The 23,957-nt window shown below is 46.6% G+C and overlaps 1 protein-coding gene across 4 annotated transcripts in view; it reads right to left on the bottom strand.

The window, feature by feature from the left end:
* Window positions 1–23,957, bottom strand: part of LOC143289867 (uncharacterized) — a 72,561-nt gene that overhangs the window by 38,144 nt on the left and 10,460 nt on the right. For all 4 annotated transcript variants that reach the window (XM_076599065.1, XM_076599064.1, XM_076599066.1 and 1 more), the window contains exons 8-18: window positions 23,934–23,957; window positions 21,382–21,628; window positions 18,375–18,665; window positions 17,299–17,515; window positions 16,743–16,870; window positions 14,297–14,519; window positions 12,775–12,946; window positions 9,696–9,862; window positions 8,083–8,304; window positions 3,578–3,725; window positions 650–822 (exon numbers count right to left, since the gene is read on the bottom strand). The exon at window positions 23,934–23,957 is cut by the window's right edge and continues 354 nt beyond it. In XM_076599065.1, the coding sequence (XP_076455180.1) occupies window positions 650–822; window positions 3,578–3,725; window positions 8,083–8,304; window positions 9,696–9,862; window positions 12,775–12,946; window positions 14,297–14,519; window positions 16,743–16,870; window positions 17,299–17,515; window positions 18,375–18,665; window positions 21,382–21,628; window positions 23,934–23,957 (2,012 nt within the window). The remainder of the gene's footprint in view (window positions 1–649; window positions 823–3,577; window positions 3,726–8,082; window positions 8,305–9,695; window positions 9,863–12,774; window positions 12,947–14,296; window positions 14,520–16,742; window positions 16,871–17,298; window positions 17,516–18,374; window positions 18,666–21,381; window positions 21,629–23,933) is intronic.

The following is a 23,957-nucleotide window of genomic DNA, read 5'->3' as shown; positions in this document are numbered from 1 at the left end:
ACACACACACGTGCACACACAACACACACACACACACACACACACACCACACACACTATACACACACACCACACACACACAACACACACACACACCACACACACTATACACACACACCACACACACACACACACACACACACACACACACACACACCACACACACACACACACACACACAACACACACACACACACACAACACACACATTGACCTCACCGTCAGGAACCGCCGACTTGAGGTTGAGCATGTCTTTCGCACTGGGCTCCTCCACACACACACGCACACACACACACACATGCGCGCGCGCACAAACAACACACACACACACACACAACACACACACACACTCCAACACACACACACACACAACACACACACATTGACTTCACAGTCAGGAACCGCCGACTTGAGGTTGAGCATGTCTTTCCCACCGGCCTCCTCCACACAGAAACACACACATCACACACACACACACACAACACACACACACATGCACACACACACACATTGACCTCACCGTCAGGGACCGCCGTCTTGAGGTTGAGCATGTCTTTCGTGCTGGCCTCCTCCACGCACAACACACACATCACACACACGCGCGCACACACAACACACACGCACACACAACACACACACATTGACCTCACCGTCAGGGACCGCCGTCTTGAGGTTGAGCATGTCTTTCCCACTGGCCTCCTCCACCTGACTCTCTGCGCGGTCAATCCTCTGGTCCAGCATTGCGTGCTGAATGTTTGTCATCCTCACCTGGCTGTCACGGCCCACCAGGACAAAGGCCCCCCACACCCACACCGCCCCAAACCTGACCGGAAAGAGAACACCGTCAGAGAGAACTGTGAGTGGCTGACACCATTTTATGTTGTGTTTGGTGGTCTGTAGAACATCGTCAGTGGCTGACACCATTTTATGTTGTGTTTGGTGGTCTGTAGAACATTGTCAGTGGCTGACACCATTTTATGTTGTGTTTGGTGGTCTGTAGAACATCGTCAGTGGCTGACACCATTTTATGTTGTGTTTGGTGGTCTGTAGAACATTGTCAGTGGCTGACACCATTTTATGTTGTGTTTGGTGGTCTGTAGAACATTGTCAGTGGCTGACACCATTTTATGTTGTGTTTGGTGGTCTGTAGAACATCGTCAGTGGCTAACACCATTTTATGTTGTGTGATCTGTAGAACACTGTGAGTAGGTAACACCATTTTATGTTGTGTGGTGTGTAGAACACTGTGAGTAGCTAACACCATTTTATGTTGTGTGGTGTGTAGAACACTGTGAGTAGCTAACACAATTTTATGTTGTGTGGTGTGTAGAACACTGTGAGTAGCTAACACCATTTTATGTTGTGTGGTGTGTAGAACACTGTGAGTAGCTAACACAATTTTATGTTGTGTGGTGTGTAGAACACTGTGAGTAGCTGACACAATTTTATGTTGTGTGGTGTGTAGAACACTGTGAGTAGCTAACACCATTTTATGCTGTGTGGTGTGTAGAACACTGTGAGTAGCTGACACCATTTTATGTTGTGTGGTGTGTAGAACACTGTGAGTAGCTAACACCATTTTATGTTGTGTCTGGTGGTCTGCAGAACACCATCAGTGGCTGACACCATTTTATGTCGTGTCTGGTGGTCTGTAGAACACCATCAGTGGCTGACACCATTCTATGTTGTGTCTGGTGGTCTGTAGAACATCGTCAGTGGCTGACACCATTTAATGTTGTGTCTGGTGGTCTGTAGAACACCATCAGTGGCTGACACCATTCTATGTTGTGTCTGGTGGTCTGTAGAACACCATCAGTGGCTGACACCATTCTATGTCGTGTCTGGTGGTCTGCAGAACACCATCAGTGGCTGACACCATTCTATGTTGTGTCTGGTGGTCTGTAGAACACCATCAGTGGCTGACACCATTCTATGTTGTGTCTGGTGGTCTGTAGAACACAGATTGCCAATACAGTGTCCGTGAGGGTCTGGGTTCAATTCACGCTTTCCCTCTTTCTCCCAAGTGTGACTTAAAAATCAAACCTGAGCATATATCTATTTGGATGGGACGATAAACTGAAATCCCATGGGCAGCATTCATTTGGTGTGCTGAAAAAGAACCCATGGCAACAAAAGTGTTGTTGCCTGGAAAAATTGTGCAGAAGAAATCCACTCAAACAGGTAAACACATACACAGGCCTGACTAGCGCATTGGGTTATACTGCTGTTAGACATCTGCCTAGTGGATGTGGTATACTATTTTTGGACTTGTCTGATTGCAGCGATGCCTCCTTGAGAAAATGAATCTGAAACTGGGTGTAAAACCATTTTGTGCTGTGCCTGGTTGTCTGGAAAGAAAGCACCATCAATGGCTAACACCATTTTGTGCTGTGCCTGGTTGTCTGGAAAGAAAGCACCATCAATGGCTAACACCATTTTGTGCTGTGCCTGGTGGTGTGGAAAGAGAGAACCATCAGTGGCTAACACCATTTTGTGCTGTGCCTGGTGGTCTAGAAAGAGAGAACCATCAGTGGCTAACACCATTTTGTGCTGTGCCTGTTGGTCTGGAAAGAAAGAACCATCAGTGGCTAACACCATTTTGTACTGTGCCTGGTGGTGTGGAAAGAAAGCACCATCAGTGGCTAACACCATTTTGTGCTGTGCCTGTTGGTCTGGAAAGAAAGCACCATCAGTGGCTAACACCATTTTGTGCTGTGCCTGGTGGTGTGGAAAGAAAGCACCATCAGTGGCTAACACCATTTTGTGCTGTGCCTGGTGGTGTGGAAAGAAAGCACCATCAATGGCTAACACCATTTTGTGCTGTGCCTGGTGGTGTGGAAAGAGAGAACCATCAGTGGCTAACACCATTTTGTGCTGTGCCTGGTGGTGTGGAAAGAAAGCACCATCAGTGGCTAACACCATTTTGTGCTGTGCCTGGTGGTGTGGAAAGAGAGAACCATCAGTGGCTAACACCATTTTGTGCTGTGCCTGGTGGTCTGGAAAGGCAGCCATACTCTGGGTGTGCATGCTGGGTATTTTTCTTTTTGTCCATAATCTATGAAATGCTGACACCGATTACACTGATTTTTGAAAAGCGCATTTGATCTTCTGCATTCATGTACACACAAAGGAGGTTCAGGCCATATCAGGTTTGCACATCTATTGACCTGGGGGATTGGAAAAAACAACAACAACAACAACACTTCAGCCTGAATCTATATGGCGTCATAACCAGGATTTGAACCATGGGCACTCAGAGTGTAGGTCCAATGCTTTAACCACTTGACTGTTGCCTTTGTCTTCCAGTTATTGTAACTGTTATCACTGATACCTATAGCCCCTGTCATTGGTCAGAGACCAGGCTCTAAGCACTTTACAAAGATGGAGTCATTGGCTAAAACAAGCTGCCTACCTGGGTAGGGCTGACTGACAGCTGCCTTTAAGCGCTCATCATTCCTTTCCTTTGTCATTTCAGTGAGGTTTCAACCAAACACACAAACACACAGACATGTAAAGATATATTATATGAGAGTGGATGTTACTACAAAATTGGGGTGAAACAGAGTCAGTCAGCCTACCTGTCATCGTTTCTCAGAGCGTCGATGCCGGCGGAGAGAGCTGCTGAGATGCGGTCGTCCTGCTTCAGACTGTGGTAAAACGTGAAGTAGAATTTCTCCAGGGCCGCATCAGGAACTTGCCACTGAGTCAGCAACACGCACTGGGCACCTGCCAACCCACAGAGGTCACGTCTGCCACTCCATTGTGATTATACACAGGGAACATCGGCCACTCCATTGTGATTATACACAGGGAACATCTGTCATTCCACTGTGATTATCCACAGGGAACATCTGTCATTCCACTGTGATTATCCACAGGGAACATCTGTCATTCCATGGTGATTATACACAGGGAACATCTGTCATTCCATGGTGATTATCCACAGGGAACATCTGTCATTCCATGGTGATTATCCAAAGGGAACGTCTGCCAGTCCCTTGTAATTATCCACATGGAACATCTGTCAGTCCACTGTGATTATCCAAAGGGAACGCCTGTCATTCCATTGTGATTATCCACAGGGAACATCTGTCATTCCATTGTGATTATACATAAGGAATACCTGCCTTACTAAAGTGATAATATTACTACTACTTACAACAATAATAATAATAATAGTAATAATGAGAATGAGAATAGCAACAAAAGTAACAACAGTAAGAAAAGTAAAAAAAAAACACCAAAAAACTACTGAACAAATTTCACCCCACCCCCCACACCCCTACCACACCGTGAGTGGTGGTCTGGACAACAGGTCATTCAGATGAGATGACGAGGTCGAGGTCCTGGGTGAAATGTGCAACAAGCCTAGCTGTCTCTGTCAAAATTGTGCAGAAAAATCCACTTTAATAGCAAAACCAGAACACCCGCAGGCAGAAAAACAAACAGAATAAAGCTGGCACTGCACGGTGGTGATACACCCTTGTTGGGGAGACCAGCACGAGCTTCACAAAGAGAAATGTGTTGTGACAAAAAACAACAGCAAAACAACAACACAAAACAAAACACAAAACAACAACAATACAACAGTAACAGGAAAAGACACATACATTAAGAAGGAAGGTGGCAGAATGGTTAAGAAGCTCATCTGCCAATACAGAGAGTCCGTGAGGGTCTGGGTTCGAATTCCAGTCTTGCCCCTTCCCCCAAATTTGACTGGAAAATCAAACTGATTGTCCAGTCCTTCGGATGAGAACTATTAACCAAGGTCCTGTGTGCAGCACGCACTTGGTGCACTGAAAAAGAACCCATGGCAAAATTCTGTAGCAGAAATCCACTCTGATACTATAGGTACATGAATATGCACACACTAAAGACCTAAGTGAGTGGGTTATGCTGCTGGTCGGGCATCTATCCGCCTAGCAGATGTGGTGTAGTGGGTATGGATTCGTCCAAATGCAGTGGCGTTTCCTTGAGAAATTGAAACTGAAACTGAAAGTGATTGTTTGATGCCCCATGGGGTCTAGCAGTGGCAGCAACATACTGGCAGAGGTGGGGTGTGGGTGGGGGTTGGGGTGGGGGAAGAGTTGCATGAGCGTGTGTGTGTGTGTGTGTGTGTGTGTGTGTGTGTCTGTTGACGAATGTGCGAGTAGGTGTGTGTTTTCTTTCTTTTTTTTCTTTTTTGTTGTTTGTTGTTTTTTTGGCCAATGAAGAAAGCCTCGTGTTGAGCACAAAAAAAGTTGAAAAAAAAAGAAAAAAAAGTGAGAAAACATGTGCTCCACAGACTTGCATGCAAATGAGGCCACAAAAAAACAACAAAAGAACACGTGCCGGCAGTCAGGAAGACAGACAGCAGATGACAGAAACTGAAACTGAAAGGGATCACTGGATGGGGTCTAGCAGTGGTAGCAACATACCAGAGGTGGGGAAGACAAACAGAAAGTGAAACTGAAACTGAATGTGATGGTTTGATGGGGTCTAGCAGTGGCAATGGGGTCTAGCAGTGGTGATGGGGTCTAGCAGTGGTGATGGGGTCTAGCAGTGGCGATGGGGTCTAGCAGTGGTGATGAGGTCTAGCAGGGTCTAGCAGTGGTGAAGGGGTCTAGCAGTGGCAATGGGGTCTAGCAGTGGTGAAGGGGTCTAGCAGGGTCTAGCAGTGGTGAAGGGGTCTAGCAGGGTCTAGCAGTGGTGAAGGGGTCTAGCAGGGTCTAGCAGTGGTGAAGGGGTCTAGCAGTGGTGAAGGGGTCTAGCAGTGGTGAAGGGGTCTAGCAGGGTCTAGCAGTGGTGAAGGGGTCTAGCAGGGTCTAGCAGTGGTGAAGGGGTCTAGCAGTGGTGATGGGGTCTAGCAGTGGTGAAGGTGTCTAGCAGGGTCTAGCAGTGGTGACAGGGTCTAGCAGGGTCTAGCAGTGGTGAAGGGGTCTAGCAGTGGTGAAGGGGTCTAGCAGGGTCTAGCAGTGGCGATGAGGTCTAGCAGTGGTGAAGGGGTCTAGCAGGGTCTAGCAGTGGTGATAGGGTCTAGCAGTGGCAATAGGGTCTAGCAGTGGTGAAGGGGTCTAGCAGGGTCTAGCAGTGGTGACGGGGTCTAGCAGTGGTGATGGGGTCTGGGTCTAGCAGGGTCTAGCAGTGGTGAAGGGTTCTAGCAGTGGTGAAGGGGTCTAGCAGTGGTGATGGGGTCTAGCAGTGGTGATGGGGTCTAGCAGTGGTGATGGGGTCTAGCAGGGTCTAGCAGTGGTGAAGGGGTCTAGCAGTGGTGAAGGGGTCTAGCAGTGGTGAAGGGGTCTAGCAGTGGCGATGAGGTCTAGCAGTGGTGAAGGGGTCTAGCAGCGGCAGCAATGTACTGGCGGTGAAGAAGAAAACTGAAAGTGAAAGTGATCATTGGATGGGGTCTAGCAGTGGCGATGGGGTGGAGTCTAGCAGTGGCGATGGGGTGGAGTCTAGCAGTGGTGATGGGGTGGAGTCTGAGTCTAGCAGTGGCAATGGGGTGGAGTCTAGCAGTGGTGATGGGATGGAGTCTGAGTCTAGCAGTGGCAATGGGGTGGAGTCTAGCAGTGGTGATGGGGTGGAGGGTGGAGTCTAGCAGTGGTGATGGGGTGGAGGGTAGGGTCTACCAGTGGCAATGGGGTGAAGTCTGAGTCTGAGTCTAGCAGTGGCAATGGGGTGGAGTCTAGCAGTGGTGATGGGGTGGAGGGTGGAGTCTAGCAGTGGCAATGGGGTGGAGTCTGAGTCTAGCAGTGGCAATGGGGTGGAGTCTAGCAGTGGCAATGGGGTGGAGTCTAGCAGTGGCAATGGGGTGGAGTCTGAGTCTAGCAGTGGCAATGGGGTGGAGTCTAGCAGTGGTGATGGGGTGGTGGGTGGAGTCTAGCAGTGGTGATGGGGTGGAGGGTGGGGTCTAGCAGTGGTGATGGGGTGGAGTCTGAGTCTAGCAGTGGCAATGGGGTGGAGTCTAGCAGTGGTGATGGGGTGGTGGGTGGAGTCTAGCAGTGGGAATGGGGTGGAGTCTGAGTCTAGCAGTGGTAATGGGGTGGAGCAATGGGGTGGAGTCTAGCAGTGGTGATGGGGTGGAGGGTGGGGTTTAGCAGTGGTGATGGGGTGGAGGGTGGGGTCTAGCAGTAGCAATGGGGTGGAGTCTGAATCTAGCAGTGGCAATGGGATGGAGTCTGAGTCTAGCAGTGGCAATGGGGTGGAGTCTAGCAGTGGCAATGGGGTGAAGTCTAGCAGTGGCAATGGGGTGAAGTCTAGCAGTGGCAATGATATGGGGTCTAGCAGTGGCAATGGGGTGGAGTCTAGCAGTGCCAATGGGGTGGAGTCTAGCAGTGCCAATGGGGTGGGGTCTAGCAGTGGCAATGGGGTGGAGTCTAGCAGTGCCAATGGGGTGGAGTCTAAGTGGCAGTGGGGTGGAGTCTAGCAGTGGCAAGGGGGTGGAGTCTAGCAGTGGCAATGGGGTGGAGTCTAGCAGTGCCAATGGGGTGGAGTCTAGCAGTGGCAATGGGGTGGAGTCTAGCAGTGCCAATGGGGTGGAGTCTAGCAGTGCCAATGGGGTGGGGTCTAGCAGTGGCAATGGGGTGGAGTCTAGCAGTGCCAATGGGGTGGAGTCTAAGTGGCAGTGGGGTGGAGTCTAGCAGTGCCAATGGGGTGGAGTCTAGCAGTGGCAATGGGGTGAAGTCTAGCAGTGGCAAGGGGGTGGAGTCTAGCAGTGGCAATGATGTGGGGTCTAGCAGTGGCAGTGGGGTGGAGTCTAAGTGGCAGTGGGGTGGAGTCTAAGTGGCAGTGGGGTGGAGTCTAGCAGTGCCAATGGGGTGGAGTCTAGCAGTGGCAATGGGGTGAAGTCTAGCAGTGGCAAGGGGGTGGAGTCTAGCAGTGGCAATGATGTGGGGTCTAGCAGTGGCAGTGGGGTGGAGTCTAAGTGGCAGTGGGGTGGAGTCTAAGTGGCAGTGGGGTGGAGTCTAGCAGTGGCAATGGGGTGGAGTCTAGCAGTGGCAGTGGGGTGGAGTCTAAGTGGAAGTGGGGTGGAGTCTAGCAGTGGCAGTGGGGTGGTGTCTAGCAGTGGCGATGGGGTGGGGGTCTAGCAGTGGCAGCAACGTACCGGCAGTTAGAAAGATGGACGGCAGACGAGAGGCGGCAGAGAGCGAGGACCCCCTGGTGGGCGTGTATCCCCCTGACATCACCACCAGCTGGGCCTGCAGTCCGCTCGTCATGACGTCCTCCGCCGTCAGCAGGTGGGAGCTTCTGCTGCTATCCTCCTTGTCTGCTTCGTTGGGGTCAGGGGTCACCAGCAGCATTCCTTCCTCCAGGCAAGCGTGAGTGGCTGTGTGTGTCAGAGGGGGGCGGGGGTGGGGGCGGGGGGGTCGTGTGGGGGTGTGTGTGTGTGTGAGTTAATGGCATTTGAAGTGTTTCAGTTTGAAAAATTAAAAAAAAACAAAAACACCCAACATCTATTCAATGCCTCATTCTTTTTTCTCTCCCACTCTGAACACAAATGACAAGAAATATCCATCCAACCCGGCTGACTTCCTTTTTAACCCCCAAGGCACTGATAAATGGGTAGAGGTGGTGGTGGGGGGCCGGGGGGGGGGGGGGGGGAACTAATGACCTTCCATTGTCCCTGGCAAAATTCTGTAGAAAAATCCACTTCGACAGGAAAAACAAATATAACGGCACGCAGGAAAAAATACCAAAAAAATGGGTGGCGCTGTAGTATAGCGACGCGCTCTCCATGGGGAGAGCAGCCCGAATTTCACACAGAGAAATCTGTTGTGATAAAAAGAAATACAAAATACAAAAAATACAAAATAATCACATACTGCACCATGCTCTGCTTTAAAAAAGAAAAAAGAACAAGGAGGGGATGGGCTGATGCGTGACCTTCACACAGACCTAGTGCACTGGTCAAAGCCTGAAAGGACGGGAGCTACCGCCGGGTGTTCAGGCCCTGGACTTTCAATCTGAGGGTCTCAGGTTCGAACCCTGGTCACGGCGCCTGGTGAGTAAAGGGAGGAGATTCTTCCGATCTCCCAGATCTGCTAGTGCCTGAACCCCCTTTTTTGTGTATACCCAGGTAGAAAATCAAATATGCACGTTAAAGATTCTGTAATCCATGTCAGTGTTCGGTTGGTCATGGAAACAAGAACATACCCAGCGTGCACCTCCATGAAAATGGAGCATGACTGGCTGCATGGTGGGGTTAAAAATGGTCATACATGTAAAAGCCCACTCGTGTATACGAGTGAACGTGGGAGTTGCAGCCCATAAGCAACAACAAAAAAAAAAAGAAAGAAAAAAAAAAGACCTTGAGAGAGGGTGGTTGACACGGGGGGAGGAGGGGAGGAGGGGGGATCAGGGGGTCGGCGGGGGTCGAGGGGGAGAGTAACAGTTTATTTGGGATTCAGATGATTAAAACGAAAGGCTAACATGGCATGCAATAACAAGCTCGATTATGTTTTTAAAAAACTCACTGAAAAATAACCTGTCTGCCTGTCTAATCTAAAACAAAATTTGGTTTGCGTGGGAAAACAAAAAATCTGCCAAACATTCTTTTTATCCGTAAAAATAACAACGACAAAGCAACACCGAGTACTAAGTTTTCTGATATCAGAGCATACAACAATAAGCAGTTACAACCAAAGAAATACTCATTTTCAATCAGCAGAACTTTGCTATCTATGACATTTGTGAAGAGAAGGTATATCACCAGCCAACCTATGTGAATGACGGACGCGTCTTGGATCTCCCTCAGGAATCGCTGTTTGGTTGCCTGCTCGCTGACGATAGGATCCGCATCCAGCAGACCTCCCACAATGCTCAGCTCGTGCTTTGCCGACAGCAGCTCACTGCTTGGTTTCCATGGGCGCCCATGCACCAACAAACTGTTGTGGGGGAAGCGATGATTGTTCACAGTGAAGTCAATCATACCAAACCTATTAGCATCTCTGACAAACACAGCTAAGAATAAGAAAGCAATAATGTTCACAGTAAAACCAGTCACACTGAACCTATTCACATCTCTGACAAAAACAACTAAGTATTGAAAAGAATGTTTAAGTTTTCAGTTTTTCAGTTTCAGTTTCAAGGAGGTGTATAAATAACAACATATATATATATATATATATATATATATATATATATATAGAGAGAGAGAGAGAGAGAGAGAGAGAGAGAGAGAGAGAGATAAAAGAAGCAAACACCTGATCTTCTCATAAACAACACACGCTGATCAGGCCTTCGGTGCCCCCATTCAATAAAAAAAAACAAAAAAACATTTATACACAACAGACACCAAAAACAAAAAAAAAGAGAGAGAGAAAAAGAATCAACCTCTCGACTGTTGCTGACAGGCATGCTCATCAGTGATGGGCTGTCACCTCCCTGAGGTAACATCAAGCTTACATCCAACGTAAATTCACTGCCCCTGATGGCTGTAAAGAGCTGTGGGACCTTCAACCTTTTAACGATGTCCTCTCACCTGTCAGGTAAGCACAGCGCCCTGAACACCGCCCTTTTAACGATGTCCTCTCACCTGTCAGGTAAACACAGCGCCCTGAACACGGCCCTTTTAATGATGTCCTCTCACCTGTCAGGTAAACACAGCACCCTGAACACCACCCTTTTAACGATGTCCTCTCATCTGTCAGGTAAACACAGCACCCTGAACACCGCCCTTTTAACGATGTCCTCTCATCTGTCAGGTAAACACAGCACCCTGAACACGACCCTTTTAACGATGTCCTCTCATCTGTCAGGTAAGCACAGCGCCCTGAACACCGCCCTTTTAACGATGTCCTCTCACCTGTCAGGTAAACACAGCGCCCTGAACACCGCCCTTTTAACGATGTCCTCTCACCTGTCAGGTAAGCACAGCGCCCTGAACACCGCCCTTTTAACGATGTCCTCTCACCTGTCAGGTAAGCACAGCGCCCTGAACACCGCCCTTTTAACGATGTCCTCTCACCTGTCAGGTAAACACAGCGCCCTGAACACCACCCTTTTAACGATGTCCTCTCACCTGTCAGGTAAACACAGTGCCCTGAACACCACCCTTTTAACGATGTCCTCTCACCTGTCAGGTAAACACAGTGCCCTGAACACCACCCTTTTAATGATATCCTCTCACCTTTCAGATAAACACAGCGCCCTGATCACCACCCTTTTAATGATGTCCTTTCACCTGTCAGGTAAACACAGCGCCTTGAACACCACCCTTTTAATGATATCCTTTCACCTGCCTGGTAAACGCAGCGCTCTGAACACCACCCTTTTAACGATGTCCTCTCATCTGTCAGGTAAACATGGCCCCTGAACACCACCCTTTTAACGATGTCCTCTCATCTGTCAGGTAAACATGGCCCCTGAACACCACCCTTTTAACGATGTCCTCTCACCTGTCAGGTAAACACAGCACCCTGAACACCACCCTTTTAACGATGTCCTCTCATCTGTCAGGTAAACATGGCCCCTGAACACCACCCTTTTAACGATGTCCTCTCATCTGTCAGGTAAACATGGCCCCTGAACACCACCCTTTAAACGATGTCCTCTCACCTGTCAGGTAAACACAGCGCCCTGAACACCACCCTTTCAATGATGTCCTCTCACCTGTCAGGTAAACACAGCGCCCTGAACACCACCCTTTTAACAATGTCCTCTCACCTGTCAGGTAAGCACAGCGCCCTGAACACGGCCCTTTTAACGATGTCCTCTCACCTGTCAGGTAAACATGGCCCCTGAACACCACCCTTTTAATGATGTCTTCTCATCTGTCAGGTAAACATGGCCCCTGAACACCACCCTTTTAATGATGTCCTCTCATCTGTCAGGTAAGCACAGCGCCCTGAACACCGCCCTTTTAACGATGTCCTCTCACCTGTCAGGTAAGCACAATGCAATGAACACCGCCCTTTTAACGATGTCCTCTCACCTGTCAGGTAAGCACAGCGCCCTGAACACCGCCCTTTTAACGATGTCCTCTCACCTGTCAGGTAAACACAGCGCCCTGAACACAACCTTTTTAACACTGTTCTCTCACCTGTCAGGTAAACACGGCACACTAAACACCACCCTTTTAATGATGTCCTCTCACCTGTGAGGTAAACACAGCGCCCTGAACACCACCCTTTTAACGATGTCCTCTCACCTGTCAGGTAAACACAGCGCCCTGAACACCGCCCTTTTAATGATGTCCTCTCACCTGTCAGGTAAGCACAGCGCCCTGAACACCGCCCTTTTAACGATGTCCTCTCACCTGTCAGGTAAGCACAATGCAATGAACACCGCCCTTTTAACGATGTCCTCTCACCTGTCAGGTAAGCACAGCGCCCTGAACACCGCCCTTTTAACGATGTCCTCTCACCTGTCAGGTAAACACAGCGCCCTGAACACAACCTTTTTAACACTGTTCTCTCACCTGTCAGGTAAACACGGCACACTAAACACCACCCTTTTAATGATGTCCTCTCACCTGTGAGGTAAACACAGCGCCCTGAACACCACCCTTTTAACGATGTCCTCTCACCTGTCAGGTAAACACAGCGCCCTGAACACCACCCTTTTAATGATGTCCTCTCACCTGTCAGGTAAGCACAGCGCCCTGAACACCGCCCTTTTAACGATGTCCTCTCACCTGTCAGGTAAGCACAGCGCCCTGAACACCGCCCTTTTAACGATGTCCTCTCACCTGTGAGGTAAACACAGCGCCCTGAACACCACCCTTTTAATGATATCCTTTCACCTGCCTGGTAAACGCAGCGCTCTGAACACCACCCTTTAAACGATGGCCTCTCACCTGTCAGGTAAAAGCGGCGCCCCAAACACCACACACTTGTCCTTGTCGCTGAGCTGCTGGAAGGGGGTGACCACCTGGGTGGAGGAGGTGATGTCGGTGCCTGTCCACGTGCGGGTGGTCATCGTGGAGTACGTGTGGGAGCTCATCATCTTGCTCACAGGTACCGGAGAGCCTGTTGTGTCGTTAACATGATGATAATGGTAATGACCATGATGACGATGATCATAACAACAATAATAATAATAAGAAGAAGAAGGACAGTCGAAGTATAACTCAAGAACATGATAATGGTGATGACGTTGACGATGATCATAACAATAATACTAAGGACAGTCAAAGGAAAATTCAAGAACCAAAATCACACCTGGGGTACCATTTCATTTTCAGAGACTGGCCCAAGACTGTGGAGTGGTGGCCTAGAGGTAACGCATCCGCCTAGGAAGCAAGAGAATTTGAGCACGCTGGTTTGAATCATGGCTCAACTGCCAATATTTTCTCCCCCTCCACTAGACCTTGAGTGGTGGTCTGGACGCTAGTATTTGGATGAGACGATAAACAAAGGAAGGTCCCATGTGCAGCATACACTTAGTGCACGTAAAAGAACCCACTGCAACAAAAGGGTTGTCCCTGGCAAAATTCTGTAGAAAAATCCACTTCAATAGGACAAACAAACAAACAAACAAAAAAACTGCACGCAGGAAAAAATACACACAAAAAAAGGGTGGCACTGTAGTGTAGCAACACGCTCTCCCTGGGGAGAGCAGCCCAAATTTCACACAGAGAAATCTGTTGTGATGAAAAGAGAAATACAAAACAGACAAGAGTGGCGATTCTTTGTCGTTGCCTTACATGGCAGAGGGCATAATCAGCAGAAAGGGAGGAAATAACAGTAATATTCTTCTTCTTCTTATCATTATTATTATCATCATCATCATGTTTTCTTGAATTGTCTTCTTGTATTGCATTTTTGTACACTATACTTGTATTCTGTCTGTGTTCTTGTATTGTATTCCTGTATTATATTCTTGTACTGTACTGAATTATCGTACAGCATTGTATTTTTGTAGTATATTCTTGATTAGATTGCATTCCTGTATTGTTTCTTGTATCATATTATATTTTTGTAGTATTGTATTATGCTCTTGCATTGTGTTCTTGTATTGTACTATATTCTTGTACTGTTTATTCTATTGCAATGTATTTTTTGCTGTATTATGTTCTTGCATTTGTATCTTGTATCATACTGAATTTTTTGTTGTCTTGTATTGCGTTTTTGCATTGTATTTTTTCTTGTACTGTTTTTTGCATCATGTTGTATTTTTTATTGTATTGTGTTCTTGCATTTGTATCTTGTATCATATTGAACTTTTTGTTGTCTTGTATTGCGTTTTTGCATTGTATTATATTCTTGTATTGTTTTTAGTATTATATAGCATTTTTTTGTTGCTTTGTATTGCGCTCTTGCACTGTATTATTAACTTGTATTCATGCATGGTGATGTAATCTTGAGTTGCTCCCTCACCGACAGTGTGCGGGATGTCCCCGACAGATGAGTTTTCCACAATGTCCGGCAAGCTGTGATGGGCGGAGGAGTTGTGGCCCCCTTTGTCTGCTGCCACACCACCAGGGGGCGACCCACTCCTGACTGACCTGAAGGTCGCCTCTCGGCTCATCATTGCCTGGCGAGACAGCGGCTTACTTGGTGTCAACGGCGGCCCTGATGTCAGAAGTCGGGGGTTCGAAACCTGGATTCCAATCAAAGAAAAATCGAAAATAAAAGAAAGACAAGTTTGATACTCAATGGGCCAGTTTCAGTTTCAGTTTCAGTAGCTCAAGGAGGCATCACTGCGTTCGGGCAAATCCATATACGCTACACCACATCTGCCAAGCGGATGCCTGACCAGCAGCGTAACCCAACGCGCTTAGTCAGGCCTTGAGAAAAAAAAAAAAAGATTAAAAAAAAGGTGAATAAATAATAGATAAGCTTACATAAATAAATAAATAATAATTATAATACCAAAAAAAGGTAGTAGTAATAATAATAATAATAAAATAATATAATAATAATAATAATAATAAATAAATAAATAAATAAGATAACAATGATGATAAATAAGCAAATAAATGTAAAACATGAAGACACACATTCACACATGATGGGCCATGTTTCTGCAATACCTGAACCTGACATGTATTTTTGAATCCAGGTTTATAAAAAGCAAGCAAACAAACACACACACACACACACACACACACACACACACACACAATAAACAAGAGGAGAAAAGGAAAGCTGTTAAAGATCTACATACCACTTTACAGCATATTCAAAACATTTTTTGTTTTGTTTTTCTGAACAAAGAATCCATGCTTTGGACATGGCATTTCAAACATTGCATAATCCAAACATTAAGGTTTGATTGGGGTGGCATCAGGACCTGTTAGTTCAGAAGTGGATATTACCTGTATGGGGTTGATGGGGGCGGCATCAGCTGTTCAGAAATGAATGTTACCTGTCTGGGGTTGATAGGGGTGGCATTAGCTGTTTGGAAGCTAATGTTACCTGTTTGGGGCTGATAGGGGTGGCATTAGCTGTTCGGAAGCCAATGTTACCTGTTTAGGGTTGATAGGGGTGGCATTAGCTGTTCGGAAGCCAATGTTACCTGTTTAGGGTTGATAGAGGTGGCATTAGCTGTTCGGAAGGCAATGTTACCTGTTTAGGGTTGATAGGGGTAGCATTAGCTGTTCGGAAGGCAATGTTACCTGTTTGGGGTTGATAGGGGTGGCATTAGCTGTTCGGAAGGCAATGTTACCTGTTTGGGGTTGATAGGGGTGGCATCACGACCTGTTAGTTCAGAAGTGAATGTTACCTGTTTGGGGTTGATAAGGGTGGCATTAGCTGTTCGGAAGCCAATGTTACCTGTTTAGGGTTGAGAGGGGTAGCATCAGCTGTTCGGAAGGCAGTGTTACCTGTTTGGGGTTGATAGGGGTGGCATCACGACCTGTTAGTTCAGAAGTCAATGTTACCTGTTTGGGGTTGATAGGGGTGGTATTAGCTGTTCGGAAGGCAATGTTACCTGTTTGGGGTTGATAGGGGTGGCATTAGCTGTTCGGAAGCCAATGTTACCTGTTTGGGGTTGATAGGGGTGGCATCACGACCTGTTAGTTCAGAAGCCAATGTTACCTGTTTGGGGTTGATAGGGGTGGCATTAGCTGTTCGGAAGCCAATGTTACCTGTTTGGGGTTGATAGGGGTGGCATCACGACCTGTTAGTTCAGAAGCCAATGTTACCTGTTTGGGGTTGATAGGGGTGGCATTAGCTGTTCGGAAGCCAATGTTACCTGTTTGGGGTTGATAGGGGTGGCATCACGACCTGTTAGTTCAGAAGTCAATGTTACCTGTTTGGGGTTGATAGGGGTGGCATCACGACCTGTTAGTTCAGAAGTCAATGTTACCTGTTTGGGGTTGATAGGGGTGGCATCACGACCTGTTAGTTCAGAAGCCAATGTTACCTGTCTGGGGTTGATAGGGGTGGCATCAGGAGGTGTTAGTTCAGAAGTCAATGTTACCTGTTTGGGGTTGATAGGGGTGGCATCACGACCTGTTAGTTCAGAAGCCAATGTTACCTGTTTGGGGTTGATAGGGGTGGCATCAGGACCTGTTAGTTCAGAAGCCAATGTTACCTGTTTGGGGTTGATAGGGGTGGCATCATGACCTGTTAGTTCAGAAGTCAATGTTACCTGTTTGGGGTTGATAGGGGTGGCATCAGGACCTGTTAGTTCAGAAGCCAATGTTACCTGTTTGGGGTTGATAGGGGTGGCATCAGGACCTGTTAGTTCAGAAGTCAATGTTACCTGTTTGGGGTTGATAGGGGTGGCATCAGGACCTGTTAGTTCAGAAGTCAATGTTACCTGTTTGGGGTTGATAGGGGTGGCATCACGACCTGTTAGTTCAGAAGTCAATGTTACCTGTTTGGGGTTGACAAGGGCGGCATCAGGTACGGAAGACCTGGGACTGTACTGGTCTCGGGCGCTGCTCAACACAGCGTTGCTGTTGCCCGGTAATACAGCCTGCGTTATCAACTTCCTCAACCCCCCTGCACAAAGAATGAAGACTGACTCATTGATTGTCTGACAGATAATGGATACAAGACTGTCCGTTCACCAATGGACTGACTCAATGATTGACTGACTGATAATGGATACAAGACTGTCCGTTCACCAATGGACTGACTCAATGATTGACTGACTGATAATGGATACAAGACTGTCCGTTCACCAATGGACTGACTCACTGATTGACTGACAGATAATGGATGCGATACTTACATAGTGCGTATCCTTGGACAGAGAACAAGCTCTAAGCGCTCATTATTCATTTCCAGTGTCGTTCAGTCAGGCTTCAGTCACACACACACACACAACACACACACATGACACATGACACATATACACACACATCACACACACACACACATCACACACACACACACACACACACACGTACACACACACACACACACACCTTTACGACTCTGCGTTCGCTCAAAGTCGAGATCGTCATGGCGACGCATGGCAGCCTGCTCATTTTGCACGACTCTGTCCAGCAGGAGGAGACAGGGGACGTGAGTCACGTGGAATCTTTTGCCGATGAGCATGCCCCGCCAGTCCTGGAGGGCGGAAAACGGGCAGTGGTGCAGCTCCTTGTCCGGAACAACCACCAGGTGGCGCGGCTCTTCCATCTGGTGAGGTCAACACACACACACACACACACACACACACACACACACACAGAGGAATGCATGCAGTGTATGCTTATAGCCAACTGAATATATATACAATACACACATGCACACAAAACACTCACATGCACACACACATGCACTCACACACACTGACAAACATGCACTCACACACACACACACACATACACATACACACACTGAAGGGAACTAACATTGACCCCTCATTTACCTGGTCAGATGTTCAAATACCTGTCACTATAGGAAATTCCCCCCTAATTGTATTGAGAGATTTTTTTTATAATCTAATAGTCCACAAGGCTTATTAATGATGCAAGGCTTAATTTCTGCCCCAAATACTGTACCTGTACCTGTAGGTAGAGGGCCCTTGCGATCGAGATTGCGCCATAATTTTAGCTTGATTGGCCAAACTAGCTAAGTAAGTTTGTGACCTGATACAAGTCTGCGTCAGATATAAAACATGAGTGTCAAAGAATCGATAGACAGACAGAAATACAAAAAAACAACAACCTTAACCGTATGAAGAGCACAGGATCAGGAGTCAAGATGGCTGCCGGAAAAAGAGGGCACTAGTCAGGGATACACAGGGGAGGTAACCTATTTAGGGAGGTTATCGGCCGTAGCTACTTTCATTTTCTCCGCATAGGCGGGTAGTAGTTTGCACAGGACAGGAATCAGACCCCTGCCGGAGTCTGCACTAGTGGGTCACGGTTAAGTATGTGTAATTAAAATATCATTTACATATACATATTTCCTCAAATATACCAACGTCTGTTGAAGTTTACCCATCAACATCAATGACAAAACATCTCCATATCTACCTTCCCCATCAACCCACCTTCAACAAAATGTCCTCCACCGGCGCCAGAAGAATTTCGTACAGCTGCCGCTGCGGCGATTTCTTCGCTGACGAGGAAGGTGTGTCCTTGACCTTGGCCTCTGCCGTTTCTTTTCTCTTCTCCTCCTCCCCCTGCTGATTCGCTCCCTTGTCTGCTGTCTGGCGTCGCAGGTTCTGTTTTCTGAGGAAGTCCAGGTGAGCGTCCCTGAGGGGCAGGGCCCGACTCTCACAGCAGGTCAGGTTGTTGGTGTTGGTCCTCTCCTGCAGGAGCTCCTCTAGCAAAGTGGCCACCTGTGTCACAGGACAGACTGCAACCTGTCATAACACCATCCTACAACCACATACCTGTGTCACAGGACAGACTACAACCTGTCATAACACCATCCTACAACCACATACCTGTGTGACTGTTTGTGAAGTAAACTGGCCACCTGTGTCACAGGACAGACTACAACCTGTCATAACACCATCCTACAACCACGTACCTGTGTGACTGTTTGTGAAGTAAACTGGCCACCTGTGTCACAGGACAGACTGCAACCTGTCATAACACCATCCTGCAACCACGTACCTGTGTGACTGTTTGTGAAGTAAACTGGCCACCTGTGTCACAGGACAGACTGCAACCTGTCATAACACCATCCTACAACCACGTACCTGTGTCACAGGACAGACTACAACCTGTCATAACACCATCCTACAACCACGTACCTGTGTGACTGTTTGTGAAGTAAACTGGCCACCTGTGTCACAGGACAGACTGCAACCTGTCATAACACCATCCTACAACCATGTACCTGTGTGACTGTTTGTGAAGTAAACTGGCCACCTGTGTCACAAGACAGACTACAACCTGTCATAACACCATCCTACAACCACATACCTGTGTGACTGTTTGTGAAGTAAACTGGCCACCTGTGTCACAGGACAGACTACAACCTGTCATAACACCATCCTACAACCACGTACCTGTGTGACTGTTTGTGAAGTAAACTGGCCACCTGTGTCACAGGACAGACTGCAGCCTGTCATGAAACCATCCTGCAACTACGTACCTCTGTGACCAACTTTTGGGCAGGACAGATTGTGAATTACCATGAGTTTTAATGTCGTAAGCCATCCCTTACCCACATACGCTCGTGACTTACTTTCCATCAAGGCAGATTACAAACTAGCCACCATGTGTTTCAATGTTATGAACCATACTGCAACCACACAACTCTGTGTCTTACTTTCAGTCAGGACAGATGACAAACAAACTACATTCCAGACCTTTATGCTTGCCTAGTCCCCTGTTGAGATGCAGACAGCACAAGGTTGGATGCATTCTAATGTAGCTCAAGAGTACATGCAAGAAAATGACGCTGAAGAGAACAAAGTGTAGTTCTAGTGTTCATGCAAGAAAATGATACTGGTTCTGTTCTTACTTTATGCAAGAAAATGATATTGGAGAGAACAAAGTGTAGTTCTGTTGTTCATGCAAGAAAATGATACTGGAGAGAACAAAGTGTAGTTCTAGTGTTCATGCAAGAAAATGATATTGGAGAGAACAAAGTGTAGTTCTGTTGTTCATGCAAGAAAATGATACTGGAGAGAACAAAGTGTAGTTCTAGTGTTCATGCAAGAAAATGATACTGGAGAGAACAAAGTGTAGTTCTAGTGTTCATGCAAGAAAACGATACTGGAGTGAAGAAAGTGTAGTTCTGTTGTTCATGCAAGAAAATGATAGTGGAGAGAACAAAGTGTAGTTCTGTTGTTCATACAAGAAAATGATAGTGGAGAGAACAAAGTGTAGTTCTAGTGTTCATGCAAGAAAATGATACTGGAGAGAAGAAAGTGTAGTTTTGTTGTTCATGTAAGAAAATGATAGTGGAGAGAACAAAGTGTAGTTCTGTTGTTCATGCAAGAAAATGATACTGGAGAGAACAAAGTGTAGTTCTGTTGTTCATGCAAGAAAATGATAGTGGAGAGAACAAAGTGTAGTTCTGTTGTTCATGCAAGAAAATGATGCTGAAGAGAACAAAGTGTAGTTCTAGTGCACATGCAAGAAAATGATACTTTAGAGAATAAAGTGTAGTTTTGTTGTTCATGCAAGAAAATGATAGTGGAGAGAACAAAGTGTAGTTCTGTTGTTCATGCAAGAAAATGATGATGAAGAGAACAAAGTGTAGTTCTAGTGTTCATGCAAGAAAATGATAGTGGAGAGAACAAAGTGTAGTTCTGTTGTTCATGCAAGAAAATGATAGTGGAGAGAACAAAGTGTAGTTCTGTTGTTCATGCAAGAAAATGATAGTGGAGAGAACAAAGTGTAGTTCTGTTGTTCATGCAAGAAAATGATACTTTAGAGAGCAAAGTGTAGTTCTGTTGTTCATGCAAGAAAATGATACTTTAGAGAACAAAGTGTAGTTCTGTTGTTCATGCAAGAAAATGATACTGGAGAGAAGAAAGTGTAGTTTTGTTGTTCATGCAAGAAAATGATACTTTAGAGAACAAAGTGTAGTTCTGTTGTTCATACAAGAAAATGATACTTGAGAGAACAAAATATAGTTCTGTTGTTCATGCAAGAAAATGATACTTTAGAGAACAAAGTGTAGTTCTGTTGTTCATGCAAGAAAATGATAGTGGAGAGAGCAAAGTGTAGTTCTGTTGTTCACGCAAGAAAATGATACTGGAGAGAACAAAGTGTAGTTCTGTTGTTCATGCAAGAAAATGATACTTTAGAGAACAAAGTGTAGTTCTAGTGCACATGCAAGAAAATGATACTTTAGAGAACAAAGTGTAGTTCTGTTGTTCATGCAAGAAAACGATACTGGAGAGAACCGTTCAGATCAGTTACTCAAGGAGGCGTCAGCGCTTTCTGACAAATCCATACACACTGCACCACATCTGCTAAGCAGATGCCTGACCAGGAGAGAGCAAAACCAAACAAAGCAAACCCAGTAAAAAAAAAAAAAAAAAAAAAAAAAACACAACAACAACCAAGAGTGGTAGTTCAGGAAAAGGTCACCTGCTGCCTGATGGTCGCCTCTTTGAAGGAGCGGCCAGTGTAGAATCGAACCAGCCCTGCCCCAGGCTGTAAGACCCACATCAGCAGGGCGTGTTCCAGCAGCGAGTAGAAAATGACGGTGGCGCTTTGCTGCGACACAACCCGGTGCATACGTTCGTATGTCCATGCCTCGTGGTGCACGTCGTGAAAGTGGGTCACCCCGGCACACGTCACGTGGTAGTTGGGCAGCTGGGTGATGGAGCGTTTCCTGAGGAGGAGGAAGGTGGCAGAATGGTTAAGACGCTCAGCTGCCAATACAGAGAGTCGGTGAGGGTGTGGGTTCGAATCCCACTCTCGCCCTTTCTCCCAAGTTTGACTGGAAAATCAAACTGAGAGTCTAGTCTTTCAGATGAGACGATAAACTGAGGTCCTGTCTGCAGCACGCTCTTGGCACACTGGAAAAGAACCCATGGCAACAAAAGTGTTGTCCTCTGGAAAATTTCTTCAGAAGAAACCCACAAATATACATTTACATAAATATATAAGCATGCACTCAAGGCCTGACAAGCGTATTGAGTTATGCTGTTGTCAGACATCTGGCTAGCAGATGTGGTGTAGCATATATGGATTTGTCTGAGCGCCGTAACACCTTCTTGAAAAACTGAAACTGAAACTGAGGACCAAACAGTTTCACTTTCTCAATGAGGCTTCACAGCGTTCAGACAAATCCATACATGTTACATCACATGTAAGGCAGATGCCTGACCAGCAGCATAACCCAATTCACTAATCAGGCCTTGAGTGCATGCATATGCATTTATCAGAGTGGATATATTCTACTGAATTTGCCAGAAGATAACACTTATGTCACCATGGGTTCTATATCAGTGCACAAAATGTGTGCTGCACATGGGACCTCGGTTAATCGTCTCCTCTGAAAAACTACGGGCTCAGTATGATTTTCCTGTCAAACTTGGGAGAATGGGCAAGACCCAGATTTAAACCCAGATGCTCACAGATATTGTCTTGGCAAAAAAGCATCTTAACCGTCCTGCCACTCAGGGATCGCGCTAGACTTTTTCAAAACGCGTGCAGCTTACGCAAAGTCGGCAAAAAAACGCGTAAGAGTCAGAATTGTGTCAGACCTATGACACTAAATCAAAGGTTTACTCACCTATTTTCGCCGCTCATGTCGGCGCTGAAATTCACCGCAAGCCCTGACAATCAGTTTGTTGCACTGGCTCAATGCTGGACCTTCCATTGCAATGCGCAACAGCGTGTCCACATGCGCATCTGTCAGTCTTGATCGGTCAGCAGTTTTGATCATATTTTGCCAGCTAGCTGAGTAACGTTCAGCAGTCAAACAAGGCTTAACTTTCCACTACAGGGTCACGCCCTGTAATGACGCCACTCTGTTCCAAAACTCGTCAGCTAAGCAGTGTTGTGTGCGCGCGTACTCTGTTAATTGGCTGTAGCTGTTAAGAGTCACGTAGGCATCTCGCAGTGCTCCGCATGCACAGACACTTTGTCTTGTACTGTCTGATTCAGTATCGCAAACCTAGCTGCCAAGTCAGTCCTAAAGTTGCATTGATACGGCTTGGAGTAAAAGTTGTTTTGCGTAAGTGTTACGCATGAGCGCTGTGAAAATGCGTCAGCGAAAATCAAAATGCGTCAAATACGCGAAAAACATGCGTTAACGCAATCCCTGGCCACTTTATGAACGAACAAAACCAGAAGCAACACCTCCTGTCAATGGTATGTATATACACGTCTTCTTTGGCAGGTCTGACTCTGTTTTTGTTAATCCTACTTTTCACACTAGTGGTGGGCTTTTCTGTGAACACTTTGATAGTAAAACAATTATACGCTTGACGAAGACAAGAAAAGAAAAAATGTAGCGGTGATACTGCACAGTGCTGATGATCTCTCTTTAGGGAAAACAGCCTGCATTTCACACACAGAAATCTGTTGTGACAAAAAAGTAATGCAACACAATACAGTACATAGTAGTCTTACTATTTTTGGCTCCGATGTATCTACACACACACACACATATATGTATGCACACAAACACACACACACACACACACTACAACCTACACACACACACACAGACACACACACACACACTCATGCACACAAACACACAGACACACACATGCACAGACACACAACAGCACACAAACACACAAACTCACGTACACATATATGTATGCACACAAACACACACACACACTACAACCGACACACACACACACACTCTTGCACACAAACACACACACACACACACGCACAGACACACAACAGCACAAAAACACACAAACTCACGTACACACACACACACACACACACACACTACAACATGCACACACACCACAACACACATACACACACTTATCAACATACCTCCCAACACAAACACACCACAACAAACACACACACACAAACGCTACAAAACACACACACACACACACACACACACACCACAACAAATATACACCCAGCTCCCCCAAGCCGCCCCCACCCCCTCCCCCTACACCCCCCGCCACACACACACACACACACACACACACCTGTGAGCCTCAGCATACTGAAGC

Source organism: Babylonia areolata, chromosome 14 (assembly GCF_041734735.1).
Source record: "Babylonia areolata isolate BAREFJ2019XMU chromosome 14, ASM4173473v1, whole genome shotgun sequence".
Lineage (NCBI taxonomy): Eukaryota > Metazoa > Mollusca > Gastropoda > Neogastropoda > Buccinidae > Babylonia > Babylonia areolata.
The sequence above is the reverse complement of the archived record's forward strand: the minus strand, read 5'-3'. Positions and strand labels throughout refer to the sequence as shown.